This window comes from Hyaena hyaena, unplaced genomic scaffold, assembly GCF_003009895.1.
Source record: "Hyaena hyaena isolate Hyena2069 unplaced genomic scaffold, ASM300989v1 scaffold_414, whole genome shotgun sequence".
In the NCBI taxonomy this organism is placed as follows: domain Eukaryota; kingdom Metazoa; phylum Chordata; class Mammalia; order Carnivora; family Hyaenidae; genus Hyaena; species Hyaena hyaena.
In genome coordinates this window covers 1,244,365-1,266,795 of record NW_024081044.1, presented here as the reverse complement: position 1 = coordinate 1,266,795, position 22,431 = coordinate 1,244,365, and the positions used below count along the sequence as shown (strand labels likewise).

The window sequence follows — 22,431 nt, the reverse complement described above, 5'->3', positions numbered from 1 at the left end:
TGTCCCTCTGCCTCGTCCCTCACAGGGAGGGTGAGGACCAGGCTCACACAGCCGTGGCAGAAGGGTTCCGGCATGGTCTCCCCTGGGGAAGGGCATTCCAGAGAACACTGAGGCCTGAGACTACAGTGACAGGTCACTCAGGCAGCTCCCTGCCCACCGCCTCATGCCAGGATCGGAGCCCCAGGGGCTAGCTGCCGACTCCGGCCCCGCCAACAACCCCGGGGGTGCCTTGGGCCTGGGTCTCCCCCATGTAGTGCCAAGTATGCCGTGAGCCTCCCTGTGGCCTTCCGACAGTGGCTGGGGCCGGACTCTGGGCAGATCCTCTGGGAGCCCCGCTGTCGGGGGGCGGGGGGGAGCAGGTCTCCTCCATGCGTGCCATCCAGCAAATGCCAGCAGCACCCCGATCCTGCGGCAGCCCCAGACCCCCATGTTGCCAAATACCCTCCGTCCACACCATCCCTTATGGCAGCCACTGACCACGTGTGGTTGTTGAAGTTTACATTAAATAACTAACTAGAGGAGACTTTAGTCCCTCAGTCCCACTAGCCACATGTCAATTGCTTAGGAGCCACGTGTGGCTACTGGCTACCAGACTGGATAGAGCAACCAGAATGTTTCCGTCGTTGCAGGAGGTTCTCGGGGACCTTCCAGGCCCCTTCCAGCACTGCGGCTCGATTTGTTTGTCTCACAGTAGAGGGTAACCTGTGGTCCCAAACCAGAGCCTGCGGGGCAGCCCGGCTCGCAGCATAATCTGTGTGTCTGAAACAAGTGGCTTTAAACATTGACAACTTTCACATGAAATTGTCTGGGCTTTTGGCTTCTTTGGGAAAGCTGGCCGATTTGGCCACCGCAGGCCCTCACTCCAGTGTGGCAGCCTTGGCCCTAGGCTCCCGGTGAGCGTGGCGCAGGTAGCAGTTAGGAGCATTGGCTCTGAACCGTGCCCGGCGTTCGAGTCCTGGCGAGGCCAAGCGCTGGGCTGCGTAGCCTCAGGCCGATCAGCCATCCTCTTCATCTGGCTTCCGGGTGGGGTTGGAGCCGGGGAAGACTGGGGCTCTACCCAGCGCACGCTCTGTTAGCTCGGCCTGGCCCCTGCAGAGCTGAGTCTGTGACCCAGAGCCCCACGGGGGCCCCGAAATACATTTTCAGGGACCCCTTTTTTGCCCCGAGGGTACTGCCAGGCCTACCCAGGTGCTGCAGACCATAGAGAACACCTCCCCGTTCCAAACCTCCCCCACTGCCCCTTGGCCACAAGGTGGGGCCAGAGCCTTTGGTGGAGGGCAGCGCTGGCTGCCTGGCCTCCGGGTCAGGTGTATTTTGTGATCAGTAGCCACCAAGGCTCGTTTGTGGGGACGTGGCTCCCCCTGCTGGCATCCTTAGGGAAGCCAGTCCTGCCCCAGGGAGCCTTGGGCCCTGCCCCAGCGCCAGGTGCCCTGAGGATAGAGGATCAAGCACAGTGGGCTACAGAGCCCCTCCCCCAAGCCTGGTACCGCTAGGGACTGAAGCCATGTGGCGTCCCCCCTCCCTCCGCAGCCTTTCAGCCTGTGGGACCTTGGCTGGGGGAGTACAGACGGGAATTTCTGCTTTTAATCCAAAGAGACAGAAAGAAAACTCAGCAAGAAGCTGTGCCACCCCCACCCCACTCCCAAAACCCCTCTGGGGACAAAAGCGCCAGCCTGGCATCCTCCCCACCCTCCAGGACCCGCACAAAAACCTAAACAATTGGAAACATGGCCAGATCCCAGGTCTGTGCCTGTGCCAGCTTCAGCCACGGGGGTCCCACCCGCTGGGCACAGTGCCCACGGGAAGGCCAGCTGGACTCTAGCACTGGGGGGCAGGGTCTCTTGGGAGCGGCGGGATTCCCATCGGAGGTGCCGACAGAATGGGGATGTACCTCTCCATGGGGTGCTGGTGTCCTTGGCTCTGCTGGAGCCGGGGCCGTCCCGGGGGGCCTTGGGCACCGGCCTGCGGTCGGCGTGCCAGGCGGGAGCGAGAAGAGACCTGGGCCTGTTCTTCTCAACATCGCTTCTTTTTTGTCCCGTTTCAGTCCTGGTTCCTCTGATAAGATCGACAAAAGAAAAGACAAAATGTAAAGAAGAGGTTCCTCAAACGGGGGGAGAAGAAAATTTTGAGACGTGGAAAAATCCCCCAGCCCAGCCCCACCGAAAAGCAAAAATTAGACGTCGTCAGCCACTCAGCCCTTCTCTCCTCCAGCCCGGGGACCCCTGCAGGCCCCCAGAAGCAGCCCAGTTCTCGGAGAGCCCTCGGAAGAGGCCTCGGTGGAGCTGTGCACCAGCAGCCAAGCAGAAAGAAACATGCAAAACGGACTCTGTTAAGTAGAGGACAGAAAGAAAGAAAGGATGCAACAGAACTGCCTTTCTCCCCTCCCCACCCCACCCCTCCTTCCGGGGAAGGAACGAAATCACCCCAACAAAGCGACCAGCACGGTTCTAAAGGGGCCTGTCCTCCACCCGCACCCGTCCCAGGGGAGCCCCACCCCCAGCTCGGGCCGAGCTTCACTAGGGAGCTCGGAGGACAAGCCTGTACAAATGATGGGGTGCAGATCCGAGGTTCTCCCTCCAGACTCTGCCTCCTCCCTGCCTGGCCCCGCCTCCCCCAGCACCTCCCCCCCCACTGCCTTGGCCTCTGGCTACCCCCACCCCGCCCCCCTCCCCAGCTGCTCTGGACTAGGTGAGGCAAGGTGGCTTCCAGGTTCCCCTGCCCTACCTTTGGGCCAGAACCCCCCCCCCCCGCCGGGGTGGCCAGGAAGCTGGTGTCCTGCTCCTGGAAGGGAGGGTGTCCTGCCCCTCCACCCCGCGGTTTCAGGGCCCCAGACTCCTCTGTACAGTCGGTAGGAAAACGTCGGAATGCTACAACGACGGCCCGGCCCGGGACAGGCGCCCTCTTCCCTCCTCTCTGCAGGCCAGGAAAATCACTCTCGCGCCACGGGCAAGTGAGGGGAGGCGGGCCCTCGATCGCCTCCACACCCCAGCCCTGCATGCAGGTGCCCTCGCTCCGCCCCACTGGTCCCTGCCCCTGCCCCTCACGCAGACAGCCCTGCTGTGGCCGGGCCGGAGAGTGGAGCAGAAAGGGGACCCCGGAGCCGAGCGAGGAGGACGAGGCAGCCGCCACTGCCACTGGCTAAGCCGCCACCTGCGCTAGGTAGGCGTCCTGCTCGCCGACTTTCAGTTCCTTTGGAGGGTGTTGGGTGTCGTCCTTTTTCAAAAGTGTTTTGGAGCTTTCTCTGTCCCCCCCCCAACCCCACTTTCTCCACCACTCGGGCCTCCTGGCCACTTCTCTCTGGATTTCAGCTGTAATGTCTTTACTCTTTATTTAGGGGTGGGGCATTCATTGTTTGGGTCTTTGCTGTTGCAATTGGGAACTCCTCCATCTGAGCAACTTGGGAACAATTTGGTAACACACCACAGGAAGTAGCTCTCCTCTCCCCCTCCCTGCAGCCCCTTCCTCCCCCCCAAGGGATGGATGGGGGCCTGTCCAGAGGGTCTTCAGAAGCCCCCCCCCTCGGAGGGAGGGAAGCAAGAGCATGCCCAGCTCCCCTTCGGGGTGTGACTTGGCCCCTCTGGCTTGTCTTTCTGTGCCTTACTCCCTCCTCCCTGCCTCTCCCTTCCTCGGCCCCCTTCCCCCCTTCTCGAGTCCTTGTGCCTCTCTCTCTTTCTTAACTGTATGAAAACACAAAGCACAGGTCAGGATCCTCGGAAAGTCAGTCAACCCAACATTGCACCGCAGGGGTGGGTTGTGGGCTTTATTTATTGTGAATCTAGTTGGTGAGGCTGTGGCCCCAGCAGGGAGGGAGGGGAGCAGGGGGAGGGAGCTGGCTGGGGAGGAAGGGGGGCCCTTACCTGGGGCCGCAGGGGCCGCTAGCGGTGCAGTCCTCAACTGGAAGCCACAAGGTGGCTGGCCCCAGGGGTGGCTTTTGTTGGGAGTTGAGCGAAGGCCCTCCCCGGTCCGCGTGCAGCCCTCGGGGAAGACCGGGACTGAGAAGCAGGGGACAGGGGATCCCCCGGGAGCCTGGGGTGGGGGGCGTGGGGAGTAGGGCGGGGGGTGGGGGGCCGGGTGGGCCGGGCGTGACGCGCGGTCAAAGTGCAATGATTTTTCAGTTTGGTTGGCTAAACAGGGTCAGAGCTGAGAGGGGAGCGGAAGGGACCCCCTGCCCGGCTGCATGCGCCCCTTCCCTCGAAGACAATCGGGGCCGCGGGCGCGGTGGGCCCTCGGGAGCTGGGGTCGGCGGGGCGCCCGCCCGGGCGAGGTCGGAAGCTGCAGGCCAGCTGGGCCCGGGGCCGGAGCGTACCCGGTGGGGCTGCCCGGGCAGGGCAGGGGGGTGGGGGGCCGCTCCTTTCCCAAGTGTCGTTGTGAGGGGCAGGCGAGGGGCTACGAGGGCGACAGGAGATGTGGGGACGTGTTAGAAGAGAAAAAAAACCCACAAAAAATATATATGGGGAAAATGAACTTTTTTTTTCATTGAACCAAGTGCAATGCATCAGAGAGTTTTCCTATCTTTGTATGTTAAGAGATTGTTAAGAAAAATTCTATTTTTGTTGTAATGTCCTCGCGGCTCCGGGGACGCTAAAAGAACTGGGCCTGCCCCGCCCTGCGCGGGGATAACGAAAGCTGAGTGTTTTTTCCTTTTTTTTTTTTTTTTTTGTTCGTTTTCAGTTGTTTTTTTTTTTAAGTCGTTTTCCTGCGTTGACGAGGATGATCTGGGGTTTTTATTTGTTTCGTCGTTCGTTCTCGGTTTCGGTGGGAGGGCTGAAGGAAACGTTCACATTTTAGAGTTTAAGAAAAAAACACCTCGACATTAAAAAAAACAACAACCAAGATCAAAAAGGAAAAGGACGAGAGAAAATTATTTTTAAGATAATTCAACATAAAAACCCTGGTGCTTCTTACATTATAAAGTACGTTTAAAAAAACCCACAAACTATTATACATAAGTTTATGAATCAATTAAATATCCTGCACTTGTTAGGAACACGCATATCCCTTCTTTGTTGAGTTTAACGGAACGGGACAGCGGCATAAGCCCGGCGGCTGGGCTGCTCTGGCCGCGGGTCTCCCCGGGCGCCCCCTCCCCAGGGCCCAGCGTCCCCTCCTCGCCCCATCCCCGTCCGGGCACGGGGGCGCGGCGGGGGGATCCCCAGCCCCTCCCCCGCAGAGGTCAATGCCAACGAACAAATGTCCCCTCCCTCCCTCCCTCCCCCTCTCCTCCCCGAGCGCCCTTCTTTGAGCCAGACGCCAACTTGACCCTCACCAGCATTATCAGGAGCGCGCTCAGCAAGTTGGTAGTTACCCTCTCTTTTCCCCGGCGCCCCCAACTCAACATCATTCCTCCGGCCCCCCCACCCCCCCAGCCTGGTCACCCACCGGGGAGCACGAGGAAGGCTCGAAGCTCCAGGACAGGACCAGCCACGCTGACAGGTCGATTCGCCCAGGCCCGCGCCCGCACGCACGCACGCACACGGCCCCGCACACAGCCCCACCCCGCCCTGCAACCAGCCCCGTCGACTGCCTTACACACCCGCCCCCGCGCTGGCCGGCCGACCTAGTGCCTTGTTCTCACCCCCGTGCTGGCGGAGCGGACGCCGCGCTCTGGGTCCCAGAGGGGCCGGGTGGCTCAGACGACCCACCATTTCCTCACCCCGACCGTGCTGAACGGACCCCCCCCCCACATGAGAGAAAATAAAGGAGCAATAAAGTCACGAGAAATTTCGTCCCCCAATCGAGAGCCCGAGGGGCACCCCAGCCCCGCCTCTGCTCCCCCCACCCACCCACCCTCGGGGCGCCCCCCTCCCCCCCAAGCCAGCCTGGGCCAGCCCCGCTTCGGCCCCTCCCGGGAGATCCGTGCGCCCGACCAGCACCAGCATCGCGGACCGCAAAGGCCGCCCGTCCCGTCAAACAAGTTTCTTCTTAGGCTAAGAAACGCAGTATATACGAGTATCTATATATAGTACTAATGGATTTGGTGTGCTTCCCCCTTAGCGTCCCCTGTCCCTCCGCTCCTCCTCCTTCAGCCTGGTCTCCCCCTCTCTCTCTGCCCTCCACCCCCGTCTCTGCACTGAGATACATAAGAAACAAGGGTAGTTTACTGTCTGTTTTGTTTTCTGGGTTTTCAGTGTCCTAGCGGAATGCAAGTAGGCAGCCAGCCCGTATGTTCCCTCTCTGCCCCGCCCCGCCCCGCCCCGCCCCGCCCCCGTCACTGCGCTTCTGTTATACCATCTTTGCCTGACTCTCTCCGGCTTCTCCATTGAATGGCTAATGTGTATGTGAAATAAAGAAATAAAGAAAAACAAAAGTAAGAGCGCCCGAGCCTTTGCTAACTCCGTCGTGCGGGGCCGGTTCGGGATTGGGGGGGGAAGGGGGGGTGTCCCGGCGTCGATCCCGCGCCTCTCTCCGCGCACCTGGCGCGCCGCGGACGCGGTCCGGGAGCGCGTATCCACGAGTCTCCAGGAGGGGGCGCGGGTGAGAAGGGTAAAGACCAACCCCCCCCCCCACCCCGTCCCTCCCCACCTCTTTCGGTGACCCCAGCCTCGGGGGAGGGGGGGGAGAAAAAGGCACCACTTCAGTCCGTTGACCTATCTGCCATGTTGGTTCCTGAACCTCGTCCCCCGGAGGAAGACGCGGGAAAGGCCATTTCCAGCGGGCAGTGGGGGATAAAAAGGCCTAAAGGGCCCCTTCCAGATCCCCGGGCCCTTTTCCCCCGTCGGGAACGTCCTCACTGGTCCCTCTTCGGGGAAGTTTGCTCCAGAGCAGGCGCAGAGCATCGGCTGTCCCTTTCTCCACCGCCCTGGACTGAGTTCCCGGTGCCCCTTCGCTCCGAGGCAATGCCGCGGAGGTCACCGCACCTCAGGGCTCACGGCCGCTCGTTCCGTCTTGATGGGCCGGGCCGCCCCGTCGGGGCCGCCGTCGGGGCCGGCCCGGGGCGCGGGCTGCGAGCGCATCGCCGACTCGGCTCTGCGACAAGGCCCGCGGCGGGCGCCGTCGTTTGGGCCTCGGTGCGCTGGCCGTCTGCGGGGCCCGGGCGGGGCGGGGCCTGCGGCCAGGGCGGCCGCCTGGTCGCGCAGCAGCCGCACCAGGAAGCCGATGTATTTCATGGCCAGGCGGAGCACCTCGTTCTTGCTCAGCTTCCGGTCGGGCGGGTGCGTTGGCAGCAGCTTCCTGAGCTCTGCGAAGGCGCCGTTCACGTTCTGCTGCCGCCAGCGCTCCCGGCTGTTGGTGAACACGCGCCGGGCCACCTTTTGGGGCTGGTGCCCTGCGGCGAACAGGAGGGGCAGGTTCGGCGCCCGCCGAGGCGCAGGGGGCGCCCCCGCGGGCCTTCCCTTCAGCACCCAGAATCTTCCAGGGGACTCCCGCACAGGCGGTGGGCTGGGGCTCTTTCCATCCAAGGGCTCCACCAGTAGGATCCCTGGGCAGCTCCCCTGCTAGTGAGCAGCTCCTCCCCTCTCCCGCCTGGACCAGGACCCTCACCGGCCCAGGCTGCAGGCAGCCAAACGCGACTGTCCCACACTTTTATGTCAATGGCCCAGCTTCCCTAGGGAACTGTGCCTGCGTCCTCATTCTGACTCTTCCCCTGCACGTGGCTGGATGTGCACATGGCTCTGAGAGGTCCCCGGGCTGGACCGTGGTCCTGTGTCTCGGGTGGCTGTGTGAGCTCCCTGGACATCTCAGTGGTTGTGGTTGTGTATGATCGTTGCCAGGTGTCGTTGTGGTCGTGTGGCTGTGGTTCTGTGGCTGACTCTTGTGTGGCCGTGGTCCTAAGTGGCTGTGGTTGTGTGGCTGTCTCTGGTGTGGTGGTGGTTGTCCTGTGGCTGTTTCCTGCGTGGCTGTGCATTCGATTGGAGCTGTCATTTTGTGCCCCCCCCCACGCCATGGTACATTTTGCCATGACTCTCTGTGGCTTGGTGGCTGGGCTGTGGTTGTGTGGGACTGGCCGTGGGTCTGTGGTTTTGCACAGGAGTGCAGCCTGAGTCCTGGGCCCCTTTGTGTGCACCTGCCACATCACTCCCTGTGCAAGACATGAATCCCCACAGAGAGGGACACACACACACACACACACACACACACACTCACCCTCGGCCAGCTCCAGCTCACAGTGGCTGGGTCTCCGCTTCAGCCGGCTGCTGGGGAAGATGCCGAAAGGTCCTGCCGGCCCAATGTAGAGGCTGTAAGGGGTCGCGGGTCACTAATGCCTTGTGGGCAAGGACCCTGGCCCCAGATCCCCCCCAGGTCCCAGCCCCCCACTGACCTGTTGAGAAAGGGGTGAGGGTGGTAATGCAGGGCCAGGGGGGGCGGGACAGTTCCCAGGGTGGAGAGTTGCAGCAGGGGGGGCCTCAGGGCGCTCAGCTCCGTGGTGGCCATGGCTGCGCCCGGAGGCCTGGCGTGGCCCAGGCTGATCACTGGCACGCCAGGGGGCAGCCTGGGGGGGGAGGAGCCTCGGCGGCCCGCCTCCTTCACCTTTGGGGGCCCAGGTGAGGCAGGCTTGGGGGGCGGAGCGGGCGCTGGGCTGGGGGCACACACCATTTCCGCCTTCTCAGTCATGGTGGGGCCCACCTCTGCCTGGGCCTGGGGCGGGCACATGGACCCCGAGGGGGTGCTCACCTGTGGGAGGGAAGAATCAGCTGCCGCGCACTTTGCTTAGCGCAACAGAGCCCTCAGATGAGAGGGCAAGTGGGTCAGTGAGCAAGCAGGTGGGTCCTGAAACCGCCAGTACATGGGAGGGGGGTCTGACACAGGGCAGGACGTACCCAGTGAACCTCTGGGCAGCGTCGAGCTCGGCAGTGCCATCTCTGAGCCGTTTGTGACCCATGAGGGCCTCAGCTGCCCAGCTCCTGAGCAAATAAATCTCCCTCATCCCAGAATCCTTCTCACCTGGAGGCTGGAGCGAGGGGTGAGGCCAGGAACCCATGACAGATCCTGTGGCCCCCAGGATGGCCGTGTAACCTTCAGATCTGATCCTGAGACCCCTCACTGATAGTGTGTGACCTTAGAATCCCTCTACAGTTGACTCTGACCCTTCACTGATACCCCCCCCCCATCACCCTGCTGGCCATGTGGTCCTCAGCTATGACCCCGAGGCTCTTCTGAACGCCTCCATGTCACACCCTGAAAGTCCTCTATAATCGCTCCATTGACTCCTACCCCCACTGAAAATGTCCCCCTTACTAAGCCTGTGACCCCACTGCTGACATTACGATAAAAAACGCTGACCTGGGATCCCAAACACTGACCCCACTGCCCAGTACACAGTCATGTGCCAATCCTTCTCTGGCCCGATCAGATCAGCCGCCTCCCCCACCTCCCCCACCCCATCAGCGTCCGCTCCTTGGCAACCTGCTTAGATGTCCCTGTTCACTCCTGGCCCCATGGCTTGGAGTGTCCCAGCAACTTCTGGGCCTCCTGGCCTCTCTGTCCCGTCTTCCCTACCTAGGCCCTGGAGAAGCTGGCCTGGGCTCTCGCGTAATGACCCCCACCCCGCCATAAATGAATGAATGAAGCATGCAATGCATGAATACAGACGGTCCCAGGATACCCCCACCTTCAGGCGGACTCCGCTCTTACCCCGGCGCTGGTCCTGCTGCCTGATCAGAGCCCTGGCTCTGTCCTGCAGGGCCAGGATGCGGGTTCGGCTTCAGGCCAGGCTCCGTGGCCTCGATCCGGTCCGGCCTCGGCGTTCTGGGCCGCTGGGAGCTTGCCGCCCCCTCCCGGCAGCGACGTCGGGCTGCGCCTCTTCCCGGGCCCGCTGGGGCCACGGCGACCGCGGTGGCGGCGGCGTGGATCCCTCGAGGGAAAGTGAGCTGCTCCCGGCCGGCCCGCCCTCTCCCCGCCCCCGGCGGCCCAGTTTCCTCCCTCTCACCCCCGGCCGCGCCGGAGGATGCTGGGCCGGCACAGATAAGGGCCTGGCCGACTGGCCGCGCCTGATAAGGAGCCGGGCTGACCCCGGAGGAAACCGGCGGGCGGGGAGCTCCGAGCCGGGGCCTCACGGCCCCGCCCCCTGGCCGGCGACGGACAGGGCCGTCACCCCTCAGGGCCTCACCTTACCTCCTCCCAGGCACTGGAGTGGCCCAGGGCCTCTCCGGACCCGACCCAGCGCGCGGCTGGGAGTGAGGTATCCGGATGCACGCAGAGGGGAAACTGAGGCGGGGGGGGCGGCAGCCTCCAGTATCGCCTGGGTTTCGCCTCCGGCTTTGGACACCTCCTGCCCAAGTGTCCGCGCTGATGGCAGTGGAGGAGAGCCCTTTCCGGCAGTCTGGGGCCTCGTGACCCAGGGCCCCCTCCTGCTCCTCCTCTCCTCACCCTGCTTTGTTCCTCTTTTCACAGAACGCCTACCCGGCTTCGCGCCACCCCCACCCCAGACTGGGGCACTGGAGGGAGGGCAGTTCTGACAGTCTCCCCCCCGCGTGTCCTGCCTGGCCCAGTGTCCTGGGCCCCCAGGCCTGCTATCCACACCACCCTTTGGGGCTCAGGAGGGTAAGAGGAAGGGCCACGGCCGGGACGTACTTCCTAGGGAGCCGGGGCTGGCGGGACCTTACAATAGGCGCCCCCAGCCCGTCCTGTGGGGATGCGGACCCTCTAGGCCACGAGGCCACACAGCCCCAGCCTGATGGTCTCTGGCCCTCATCCCACATCACAGGCCACTTTGAGGTCGGTAATAAAGACGTGCTGGGCGAGTATCTTGCAGCCGTCGGGGTGCTCAACACGGGCTGGGCCTGCTGGAGGGGCGGGGCCCTGGGAACAGCCAGGCAGCAGGGACAAGACTATACCTTCGTCCAGGGCCCTCCCACCTGGGTGGATCACACTTTGCCTGCGGTGGACTGGTCCGGGGCACTGCCGGAGCCGCGCAGCACGGCTACGACTCCCCCACCCCCACCTCCCACTCCCCCGAGAATCTGGTGAAGCCCCAGGAGCCAGCCTGGCCTCCAACCGACCCACGGCCCCAGGGAAGCGAAGAGTTCAGCTCTGAGCCCGAGTTAGGGGATTACCCCTACCTACAAACTAGCTTCTAGGATTAGGTTCATTTCACAGGCGGGGAGGAAGCCAAGAGAAAGATGTTGGGGTGGGGGGGCAGCTACCACGTGGGGGTGGGGATTCTGCCCTAAGCCTCTCCGTTAACGTTGCTAACCCTCTGTCCTGGAGGGGAGGGGAAGCTGCAGGCCCGCCGGTGCCCGAGGGGCCGCGGAGCAGGAAGCACCTGGCCTGGAGCGGATGCACAAGGCGCCTGGTTCCGGTCCGGCTTCCGCCACCACGGCCCTGTGGGGAGCTCGGCCAGAGAAACCAGGCGGCGACGCGAGGCAGGGCAGGGGCTGGGTGACTGGAGGGCCCGCCTGTGTCTGGGAGCACGCCAGCGGGGGTTGGGGGCTGGGCGCTGGGGGTGGAGGGGAGGGCCCACGGACACGAGCACACGGCTGCCGCCCCGTGGCCAACCCGGGAACTGCAGGCACCAGCGATGGGGGTGGCGGAGCACCTGGCGGCGAGGAAAGACAGACCACCCCGCTGGCGGATGGTCAGCTCCCACAGCCCCATACAGACAGAACACTCCAGACAGAGATACGGACAACACTTCATGCAGGCAGGGACAAGCAAACCTCCAGATGCACAGAGCTTCCCCAGGGAGTTTAAAAAAAAAAAAGGTGGACAGAGGAGCGCAGACTCCGGACATGGAGCCAGAGGGATGGACAGAGCCCCTCAGGCAGATGGACAGACAGACCACAGGCAGCCTCCCCACTCAGACAAATGGCAGTCGGCAAGGTGACACGTCTTTATTGGCTCAGTCTACACCTGGACCAGTGGCAATGCCAGACCTAGGTGGGTTCTGGGAAGAGGTCTCTGGAAGGTCAGGGGAGGCAGCTGCGGTGGCGTCCTCAGGGGCTGGGGGGCCGTGGGAGTAGCAGCACTGGTCCCCGCGTTGACAGGTGCCCTGGTGGGAGGACAGTGGGTGTGAACCCTGGCCCGGAGCCCAGCGGCCTCTGCTGAGTCCCTCTCCTAGACCGGGAGCTCTCCCCATGCCCTGCCTGCCCCCCTGAGGGGTGGAGGTGCCTCACCTCCTTGAATCTTTTACAGGGAAAGGTCTTGAGCCGGGCGGCCCGCTGGACCGGGTCGTCAGGTGGCTCCTTTCTCTTATTCTGGTGCAGCTTGCGTCTCTCCTCCATAGCGTCACCTGCTGCCTTGCCCCTGTGCAGCGGGAGGAGGAGCTGGGACCCCGTCCTGGCCCGGATGAGCCCCCCCACCCCCTGCCACCCGCCACTCACTCACCCTGGCCGCGCACGCGGCCGGGGACCCCAGTTGGCCTCGGGGTTCGCCTGGAAGCGCTTGAGTCCCCGCTGGCGCGAGCTGGGGTTGGCATCATCCCTGACCGTGAAGTTGGCCTGCAGCCTGGGGGCGTGGCAGAGGGGGCCTGAGGGCCAGGTGCCCTACAGGTGCGCACCGACCCCCTGCCAACCTCCCTGTGGCTCCACGTGCCTTGCGTTGCCTGCCCAGGTCAAAATTCTCATCGGGTTCACGAACATGTATCCAGTGCCCACCGTGAGCCCGAAACTGGCGGCAGGCGAGGCCGGCGCAGGAGACAGTGGGGCGAGTCAGAGGGAAGTTCGCTGCGTTGTGTTAGGATGTGAGTGAGAATTTTGAGAAAAACGGAGCAGGACAAAGGGAAGGGGGAGACGGGGAAGGGGAGCAGGACAGGATGGACAGAGGCAAGGGAAGAGCCACTGGACCGGACCGGGTGCCCTAGGCACAGGGGACAGCGCTGTGCCTGGGGAGTGGGAGGGAGAAGGCCCCGTGTGGAGAGAGGGAGGGAGCATGGGGGGAGGGGGGAAGGGAGAGGCCAGGGAGATGGTGCATAGCTTGCAGGCAGAACTTGGGTTTCTAGCGAGTGACGTGGGAGTTACAGAAGGTCCTAAACAGAGGGCAGACGTGCCTGACTCCAGTCCTCACCGGTGTGCTGTGGCTACCGCGGGGAGGTGGGGGAAGGACTGGGACAGGAGACAGACAGCAGCCAGTGCTGGGCAGTGATGGGGCCAGACCGGGGCGGGGGGCGGGGGGGGAGGCAGAGCAGAGGGGAAGTGGGAAGATTCTGGGTCTCACTTGAAGAGCATGTGTCTGTGTAGGGAAGTATCTGTGGCAACTTGCGCACACACCCGAGCCCCCCACGCCTACGGGCAGCCACCCCAGTGCTCGTACCTGGGCTCCACGCTGAGAATACGGAACGCAGGGCTGGCCTCTGACAGCCGCTCCCGCTTCACCGGACACTCCTTTTCCTGGGAGGCAAAGTTCAAAGGTCAAGGGGACGCCGGGCCTGACCGTGTCCTGCCCTCGCTCGCCCATCGGGTCAGGCCGGCCCTCACCCAGCAGCGCATGATGTCCCAGAGGGCTGAGGAGGGGGCATCCGTCTTCACAGCATTCTTACAGGCGTGGGAGAGTGAGACCCGGAAGCCAGCATGGAGGAGGGCCGACCTGGGAACCAAGGGGGGCCATGGGTGGGGGGCTGGCCCCCAAAGCCAGCGCTGATCCGTGCCGGTGTGAGCCACCTGGACAGCTGCACATCTCATGGTGACTGCACGGCCCAGGGAGCGCCAGTGACCATATTAGGGAGACAGGCCCCTCACCAAGTGGCCCCCGACTCTTTTCTGAGCACCTGCACGCAGGCATGCTGGAGAACTATTTTACCCCAGACACTGGCCTTGAGGGTGGCCTTGCCCTAGGGCACCCGGAGGGCAGGCACAGACCCCCCCTCCCCCCCCCCGCCCCGCCCCACCGGGCCCTCACCGCAGCTGCAGGAGGCTGGGTGTGCTGCAGCGGATGGCGCTGCTCAGCTGGTCCAGCGTGTAGTAGAGAGGCACATCCGGGAGCTCCTGCAGGAGGTGGGGATGGGGGGGGACAGGATGGGTGTGGGCTGGGTGGGGGAAGGATGGCCCCACACAGGTGGGAGGGCCCCCTCCCCCTCCCAGCGCGGCCCCCACCTCGGTGATGACGCTCAGGACCCCTTGGATTCGTGGGGAGGTGTGGAAACGGCTGGGATTGGTGCTCACAGCCTCCAGGACACGCCCCACGAAGTCCAGGTCGTGGATAGGCTCCGCCCACAGGGGACCGCCGAGCTAGGGACACAGGAGGGGGCGTGGTGGGTGGGCAGGGGGCAAGAGAGGCAGAACCCCAGTGTCCCCCTGATTTCCCCTGCCCTGCCTCACCTGGTGTCGCTGCCCACAGTGCTCACACTCAGGGCTGACCGGGGGACCACAGGCCGCAGAGAACTTGACCCTGCGGAGAGTGGGGTAGCTAGGAGGCGGTGACCCTGGGACACCTCCTTCACCTTCCTCCCGGGCTCACCCTTGCTCACCGGCCGCCAGAGGCTCCTGCCGCTTTGCCAAGGCGCTGAAGGTGGAAGGTCCCGCAACCCACACACTGGAACACCAGCGCCTGCTTGCTGGGGTGGGGGTGGGGGGGGCGCACAGGGGATAAGCTCCCAGACTGATCGCCGCACCCCAACTCCTCCCCATTAGGAGCCCCGTTTCCTCCCAGACCCCAAAAGGCCCTGCTGCCTCCCTCTGTCCGTCAGCCTTGCTTGCCCCAGACTGACCTGGCTGACGCCTTGACTTTGGCCTGGCCGGTGAAGACACGGACGAAAACGCGCACGTAGAAGTCGGCGCTGACGCTGAGCAGGGGCACCACGAAGCGCTGGTAGCAGTTGGCCCGGAGGTCCAGGCTGTGCAGGACGATCCTCAGGGCCTGGGGGGTGGGATGTGGGGCTCAGCCAGCAGCCCGGCCACCCCAGGGCCGCACGTGGTGCCCACAAGCCCAGGCTCAGGGTCCTGTGGTCCAAGCCCAGTCCCAAGCGTCCTGCTGCGTGACCCCTGCCAAGGGGATGCCTCAGTGCCCTCGTCTGTGAAATCACAACAGTCTGTGTCTCTTTAAGGCCCTCCTGGGGCTACCACGTGGTTAAGGGGCACACAGGCCCACTATCCCGGCTGGCACCTTCCGGGCGCCCCGCGCGATGCGATGTGCTCCAAAGACCTGTGTTCCGGTTTGCCCCACGGACCTGATGACAGGGCCCTCACGGAACAAAGTCAAAGCCAAAGCCCCTGCCCTGTTGAATCCCCACGGCAATTCGTCATCCTGCTAGAACTCGGCTGGTTGGAGACATGCTTTGCTTTAACATCTTGGGATGGATGTGGCCCTGGCTGCCTGGAGGAAGGAAGCGGGTCTGCGGGGAGGAAGGGCTGGGGAGAGGGGGGCCCTCACCATCTCGTGGCAGGCCCGGCTCTTGAGGGCCATGGCCCCGTACTTGCTGTAGCAGGTCTCTCCGCTGTTCCCCGCCAGCACTGCCATGTCGGTGCAGGTGACACACAGCAGACCTGCAAGGAAGGCCTGAGCGGCGGGGACCCTCTGGCAACCCCAGCCCCTCCCCGCCCCGCCCAGTGCCCATGTGGGCGTGGCCTCACCTCCCTCACTCACGGCCTGTACCGCGGCGTCCAGGAAGGGGGCAGGGCTGCCATAGGGGTCCAGGTCGATGACGTCAAACCGCTCCGATGCCTTCTGGTGCTGGTACATCAGTGTCCTGGGAGCAAGGGGGCCCGGACCTCAGCCCCCTGCGCCGGGGACCTGCTCTGTCCCCTACACATGTTCACTCATTCGGTGTGACAGTTTTGGCCTCCGGCTGCCTAGGCTCGGACCCTTGCCGGGCCCTCTGCGAACCCCATGACTTTTCTTCCTTGGACCTCCGCGTACTCACGTCTGACAGTGGCAATAGTAATGGGGAACGCTGATGGGACATATATACGCCTGGGGACGTTCCAGGCAGTTTATGGATGAACTCATTTAATCAAATAACCTTCAGGGCAAATCTATGCATTTGGAATGAGGATGGTTCCCTCTGCAGGTGAGGAAATGCAAAGGCTACCTTCTCCAAGTAGCCTACCCTGCCGGTGTTGTTTAACATTGCAACCTGGGGCGCCTGGGGGGCTCAGGCGGTTGAACATCCATCTGACTCTTGACTTTGGCTCAGGTGGTGATCTCACAGTTCAGGAGCTAGAGCCTGCTGGGGACTCTCTCTCCCTGTCTCTCTCTGCCCCTCCCCCGCTCCTGTTTTCTCCCTCCCTCCTCCCCCCTCTCTCTTTCTCAAAATAAATTCTTAAAAACTTAAAAAATAAAATAAAACAAAATTGGGGCGCCTGGGTGGCTCAGTTAAGCGTCTGACTTCGGCTCAGGTCATGATCTCCTGATCTGAGGGTTCCAGCAGCACATTGGGCTCTGTGCTGACAGCTCAGAGCCTGGAGCCTGCTTCCAGATTCTGTGTCTCCTTCTCTCTCCCCGCCTCCCCCGCTCATGGTCTGTCTCAGTCTCTCTCTCAAAAATAAATATTAAAAAAAACTTTTAGGGGCACCTGGGTGGCTCAGTCGGTTAAGCATCTGACTTCGGTTCAGGTCATGATCTCACGGTTCCTGGGTTCGAGCCCCGTGTCGAGCTCTGTGTTGACAGCTAACTCAGAGCCTGGAGCCTGCTTTGGATTCTGTATCTCCCTCTCTCTCTGACCCTCCCCTGCTCACACTGCCTCTCTCTCTCTCTCAGAAATAAATAAAACATTAAAAAAATTTTTTAAACCAAACCACATAAAATAAAACAAAACAAAATAAATAAAATTGCAACCCACCCACCACCTTCCTCCATCCTCTCCAACCTTCAATTTTTTTTCCCAGAGCACTTTTCACCTCTAGTTCACTATATAGTTTGCTCATTTATCTGGCTGTCCCTGACTTTGTTTCCTATCAGGCTCTAATAGAGTCCAGAAAGCAAATACTTTTCATAGCAAAAACTTTTTGTTTATTTGTGCTCCGTAAAAAGTCAGAGAGTAAGTATTTTAGGCTTTGTGGGCCGCAAATGGTGCCTTTTAAAAAACCCTTTAAAAATGCAAAAAAAAAAGCATGGGATGCCAGGCTCAGCTGGTGGAGGACTCTTGATTTTGACTCAGGTCATGATCCCAAGGTCATGGGATGGAGCCTCTCACTGGGCTCTGCGCTGAGCGTGCAGCCTGCTTGGGATTCTCTCTCTCCTACTCCCTCTGCCCCTCTCCCCACAATCTCTTTCTAAAAAAAAAAAAAAAAAAGAAAGAAAGAAAGAAAGAAAAGAAAAAAAATGTAAAAAACATTCTTCCCTGGTGAACCCAAAAAAACCAAACCAAAACCCCAAGATCTGGCCTCCCAGGGGGCCTCCCAGGCAGTTGTGTGCTAGATCCCTGCATTAGAATGTGAATGCCACAAGGTCAGGGATTTTGTCAGGACTCTGTTTTGTTTACTACCAGATATGTGCTGCCTTATTTGAATGTATAAAAGTACTGATGGAAACCGTAGCAAAACAATCAACGAGATTCATCACATCAATAAAAGAAAGAATACACCCGCAAGATCCTCTCAATAGCTGCAGAGAGAGCATCTGACAAAACACAGCATCCTTTCTTGATAAAAACCCTCAAGAAAGTAGAGACAGAAGGATCATACCTCCGAGATCATAAAAGCCATGGATGAAAGACCCACGGCTAATGTCATCCTCAATGAGGAAAAACTGAGAGCTTTCATCTGATGGCCACTCTCTCGCCACTGTTCTCCAACATAGTATCGGAAGTCCTGGCCTTAGCAGTCATACAACACAAAGGAATAAAAGGCATCCAAATCAGCCAGGAGAAAGTAAAACTTTCCTCTTCGCAGACGACATGATACTCTATATGGAAAATGCAAAAGATTCCACCAAAAAACTGCTAGAACTGATCCATGAATTCAGCAAAGTCGAAGATATAAAAATCAATGCACAGAAATCAGTTGCATTCCTATACACCAATAACGAAGCAACAGAAAGAGAAATCAAGGAATCGATCCCATTTACAATTGTACCAAAACCCATAAAATACCTAGGAATAAACCTATCCACAGAGATGAAAAATCTATATGCTGGAAAGTATAGAAAGCTTATGAAAGAAATCGAAGAGACGCACAAAAAAGGAAAAATACTGGGGTGCCTGGGTGGCTTAGTCGGTTAAGCGTCCGACTTTCGCTTAGGTCATGATCTCGCGGTTCGTGGGTTCAAGCCCCGTGTCGGGCTCTGTGCTGACTGCCAGCTCAGAGCTTGGAGCCTATTTCGGAGTCTGTGTCTCCCTCTCTCTCTGACCCTCCCCTGCTCACGCTGTCTCTCTCTCCCTCCTAGAAATAAATAAAAATATTTAAAAAAAAAAAAAAAGGAAAAATACTCCGTGCTCCTGGATTGGAAGAATATTGTTAAAATGTTGATACACCCCAAGCAATCGACATATTCAGTGCAATGCCTATCAAAATAACACCAGTATTCTTCACAATCCTAAAATCTGTATGGAAGAACCAGAAAAGACCCCGAAGAGCCAGAGCAATCCTAAAAAAAAAAAAAAAAAAAAAAAATCCAAAAAATAAAAAATAAAGCTGGAGGCATCACAATTCCAGACTTCAAGCTGTATTACAAAGCTGTAATCATCAAGACGGTATGGAACTGGCACAAAAACAGACATACTCAGATCGATGGAACAGAATAGAGAACCCAGAAATGGACCCACAAACTATGGCCAACTAATCGTTGACAAAGAAGGAATGAATATCCAATTGAATAAAGACAGTCTCTTCAGCAAGTGGTGCTGGGGAAACTGGACAGCGACATGCAGAAGAATGAACCCGGACCACTTTCTTACACCAGACACGAAAATAAACTCAAAATGGATGAAAGGCCAAACTGTAAGACAGGAAGCCATCAATATCCTCATGGAGAAAGCAGGTAAAAACCTCTCTGCCCTCAGCTGCAGCAACATCTTACTCAGCACATCTCCGGAGGCGAGGGAAACAAAAGCAAATATCAACTACTGGGACCTCATCAAGATAAAAAGCTTCTGCACAACGAAGGAAACAGCAAAACGAAAAGGCACCCAAGGGAACGGGAGAAGATATTTGCAAATGACACATCAGATAAAGGGTTAGTACCCAAAATCTATAAGGAGATTATCAAATTCAACAACCAGAAAACAGATAATCCAGTGAAGAAATGGGCAAAAGACATGAACAAACACTTCTCCAGAGAAGACATCCAGATGGCCAACGAACACATGAAAAAATGCTCAACGTCACTCATCATCAGGCAGATACAAATCAAAACGACAAGGAGATACCACCTCATACTCGTCAGAATGGCTAAAGCTAACAACTCAGGCAACAACAGATATTGCCAAGGCTGCAGGGAAAGAGGCTCTCTTTTGCACTGCTGGTGGGGATGCAAACTGGTGCAGCCCCTCTGGAAAACAGTACGGGAATTCCTCAAAAAACTAAAAATACAACTACCCTACGACCCGGCAATTGCACCACTAGGTATTTATCCAAGGGATACAGGTGTGCTGATTCAAAGGGGAACATGCACCTCAACATTTATAGCAGTGCTATCGACAACAGCCAAAGTATGGAAAGGGCCCAAATGTCCATTGACGGATGAGTGGATAAAGAAGATGGGGTATGTTAATACAATAGAATATTACTCAGCAAGCAAGAAGAATGAAATCTTGCCATGTGCAACTACATGGATGGAACTTGAGGGTATTATGCTGAGCAAAAGGAGTCCGTCTGAGAAAGACAAATATCATATGACTTCTCATATATGGAATTTCAGATACAAAACAGATGAACATAAGGGAAAGGAAGCAAAAATAATATGAAAACGAGGACGGGGACAAATCAGACTCTCAAATAAAGAGAACAAACGGGGTTTCTGGAGGGGCTGTGGGTGGGGGGATGGGCTAAATGGGGCAGGGGCGTTAGGGAAGGCGCTTGTTGGGCTGAGCACTGGGTGTCATACATAGGATATGAATCAGTGGAGTCTACTCCTGAAATCATTATTGCACTAGGTGCTAACTACCTTGGATGTAAATTAAAAAATAAATTCATTCATTCAAAAAAATAAAATGGAACCCATAGGGGAATCTGGGTGGGTCAGCTGGTTGGACCCCCCCCCAGTGACCTGTGACCAGCCTGGGTCATGTTCCTGAAGATCGTGGGACAGAGGCCTAGTCTACCCTTAGCACGAAGCCCACTTGAGATTCTCTCTCTTTCCCTCTGTCCTTCTCCCCATTCGTGCACTCTCTGTCTCATTTTTAAAATAAGAAAAATAAAATGGAAACCATAATGGTATTTATTTCTGGCTATCTAAGCACTCTGTCATTTGATCAGCAGCAACTTCTGTAATACTAACATTCTCATTTTATAGATAAGAAAATGGGGTGGGGGGTGCCTGCGTGGCTCAGTCGGTTAAGCATCCGACTTCAGCTCAGGTCATGATCTCACAGTTTCTGAGTTCAAGCCCCATGCCAGGCTCTGTGCTGACAGGTCGGAGCCTGGAGCCTGCTTCGGTTTCTGTGGCTCCTTCTCTCTCTGCCCCTCCTCCACCTGTGTTCTGTCTCTCAAATAAATAAATGCAGGGGCGCCTGGGTGGCTCAGTCAGTTAAGCATCCGACTTCAGCTCAGGTCATGACCTCTCGGTTTGTGGGTTCGAGCCCCGCGTCAGGCTCTATGCTGACAGCTAGAGCAGAGCCTGGAGCCTGTTTCAGATTCTGTGTCTCTCTCTCTCTCTCTCTGACCCTCCTCTGCTCACGCTCTCTCTCTCTCAGAAAATAAATAAAACATTAAAATTTTTTAAAAAATAAATAAATGTAAAAAAAGACTTTAAAAAAAAGAAAAAAGAAAAGAAAGCTGGGGCTCAGAGAGGCTAAGGCACTCTCCCAAGGTCACACAGCAAGACTATGGTAGGATTTGAGCCCAGGCAGCCTTGCTCTAGCACGTGCCTCCCAGCCATCCGGCTCCTCTGCCCCAAACCTACCGGGCGTCTGCCTGCCTCGGATGCACCAGGTGGGCCACACCGTTGAGCTGCACGTTCCGGCACATGAGATCCACCGCACGGGCAGAGGCATCATTGGCAACCACAGACTGGAGTCCAGGCACCTCTCGTGCAAAGCGAATGGAACGGAGGCCGGAGGCTGCCAGACCCTCCAGCACCCGAAGGCCTTCCTGTTGGGAGTAATCAGGGAGCCCCACTCACGTGGACACCTCCATCCTCTGCTGGGCCCCCAAGGAGCCCCCCCCCCCCACTTCCTATAGCTCTCCCACCCCAGGAGCCTCCCTTCCTCCATTACTGGAGGACTCCAGGGCTCCGGCCTCCTCCTACGTCGGGGTCCCACCTCGCAGATCTCCCCAACGCCAGCTGTTCGAGGTTGGTCTCCGGGGGCCAGGGGTGCACCCTCTTTCAGTTCAGCCTTTTCCTCCTCTTGCTCTGACAAGTCCACGACCACCTTCTGCACGTCCTTCTCACCTGGCACCTTGACTGCGGCCACCCGGAAGCACAAGTTAGGGGATCTCAAAGCTCCCTCTGGGAGACCGCCCCGTCTTCCTCAGTATAATAACATTGATGGGAGAACATCTCCCTCTAAGCCCCTGGGGAAAGCCTGAAGGAAATCAACCCAGGGCCTGCTACGTGGCTGGAGCCTTTTCCAACTTTAAGGAAAAGGGGGCGGGGCATGGGGAGAGAGCTCAGCGTGACCCTCCCCCACCCCCCACAAGTAGCCTGGATCTCAACTCACTCTGGATTCCTTTGGCCCCAAGCTGAATGCGAGCAAACTCGGTGATCACGGCACATCTGCGGGAGACGGACGGTTAGCTGACACTCCCTCAACCTTGCAGATCCGCTGCCCCTCTTGCCAAGCTGACCCCAGACCCCTGCTCACGTCAGGTCCCGGTTGAACTCTTGCACCGGGTTGTAGAAGACTTCGTTGGCGCTGGGGAAGGCTATCTTGGCGGCCCCCTCGGTGACCGTCGTCTCCTGGGCCTCGGATGCGCGCTCTTCTCCGCACGGCCCGGTGCCGTTCTCCATTTCGGCCGGATTCGGCGGCCCTTGCGGCTGCCCCTCCATAAACCCGGCTCTACAGAGGCTGCGGGTGGAGCGGAGAGTCCGACTTAGCCACAGAACGATCCTCGGACGGAGCATCCGCGGGAGCCCCTCCCTGCCGAGCCTGGTTTGGGGGGCGGGGGAGGACATAAGAAGAGCATCAGACCGCTGCGTCCCCCCCCCCCCCCCCCGCCCCGGCCGGGGAGCCTATACATCAACATCCGTAAAGATTAAGAAGACCCTGCGGCCTCGGTAAGCTGACATCTGGGTACCGGCCCCTGAGAAGCCAGAGCCCAGAAGCCCTCGAGCGGGCCGGACACTTGCCTGGATCCCTCCCCGCGTCGCCCACGCCCTTCTCACCTTAGCTCCCAGTGCCCAGGACCGAATTAGCCTGAGCGCACGTTTCCCGGATTAGGACCTGGGCGTCGCCATGTTGGCACAGTGGGAGGGCAGATCACATGATAGAATCTAGCCAGTCAGTGATGCTACCTACAGTGGGTG

At 59.2% G+C, this 22,431-nt stretch overlaps 3 protein-coding genes across 13 annotated transcripts in view; 1 reads left to right on the top strand and 2 right to left on the bottom strand.

Annotated features, from left to right (window-relative positions):
- NFIX (nuclear factor I X) overlaps positions 1–2,189 on the top strand; it is a 94,833-nt gene extending 92,644 nt beyond the window's left edge. For all 7 annotated transcript variants that reach the window (XM_039252265.1, XM_039252264.1, XM_039252263.1 and 4 more), the window contains one exon: positions 2,045–2,189. In XM_039252265.1, coding sequence (XP_039108196.1) covers positions 2,045–2,059 — 15 coding nt within the window. In that variant the 3' untranslated portion in view covers positions 2,060–2,189. The remainder of the gene's footprint in view (positions 1–2,044) is intronic.
- A 2,270-nt stretch (positions 2,190–4,459) lies between these two features.
- On the bottom strand, positions 4,460–10,295 carry LYL1 (LYL1 basic helix-loop-helix family member). Of its 3 annotated transcripts, XM_039252273.1 has the most exons (6): positions 10,051–10,295; positions 9,571–9,790; positions 8,258–8,610; positions 8,083–8,174; positions 6,858–7,264; positions 4,460–4,764 (listed from the first exon to the last, which is right to left on the bottom strand). In XM_039252273.1, the coding sequence occupies exons 3-6, from the start codon at positions 8,587–8,589 to the stop codon at positions 4,684–4,686; spliced, it is 912 nt and encodes a 303-aa protein (XP_039108204.1). In that variant the 5' UTR covers positions 8,590–8,610; positions 9,571–9,790; positions 10,051–10,295; the 3' UTR covers positions 4,460–4,683. The 3 variants fall into 3 exon arrangements, with proteins under 3 accessions (XP_039108204.1, XP_039108203.1, XP_039108206.1); XM_039252272.1 differs by having other exon boundaries at positions 9,571–10,295; XM_039252275.1 differs by lacking the exon at positions 4,460–4,764 and having other exon boundaries at positions 6,524–7,264; positions 9,571–10,294.
- Positions 10,296–11,748: 1,453 nt separating this feature from the next.
- TRMT1 (tRNA methyltransferase 1) lies at positions 11,749–22,378 on the bottom strand. Of its 3 annotated transcripts, none has more exons than XM_039252251.1 (17): positions 22,291–22,378; positions 21,770–22,054; positions 21,626–21,681; positions 21,227–21,369; positions 20,869–21,056; positions 15,441–15,556; positions 15,241–15,353; positions 14,579–14,727; positions 14,339–14,425; positions 14,190–14,259; positions 13,965–14,099; positions 13,771–13,856; positions 13,350–13,458; positions 13,186–13,262; positions 12,262–12,381; positions 12,051–12,180; positions 11,749–11,926 (listed from the first exon to the last, which is right to left on the bottom strand). In XM_039252251.1, the coding sequence occupies exons 2-17, from the start codon at positions 22,027–22,029 to the stop codon at positions 11,777–11,779; spliced, it is 1,989 nt and encodes a 662-aa protein (XP_039108182.1). In that variant the 5' UTR covers positions 22,030–22,054; positions 22,291–22,378; the 3' UTR covers positions 11,749–11,776. The 3 variants fall into 3 exon arrangements, with proteins under 3 accessions (XP_039108182.1, XP_039108183.1, XP_039108185.1); XM_039252252.1 differs by having other exon boundaries at positions 15,241–15,366; positions 15,454–15,556; XM_039252254.1 differs by having other exon boundaries at positions 21,770–21,973; positions 22,291–22,368.
- Positions 22,379–22,431: the final 53 nt, after the last annotated feature.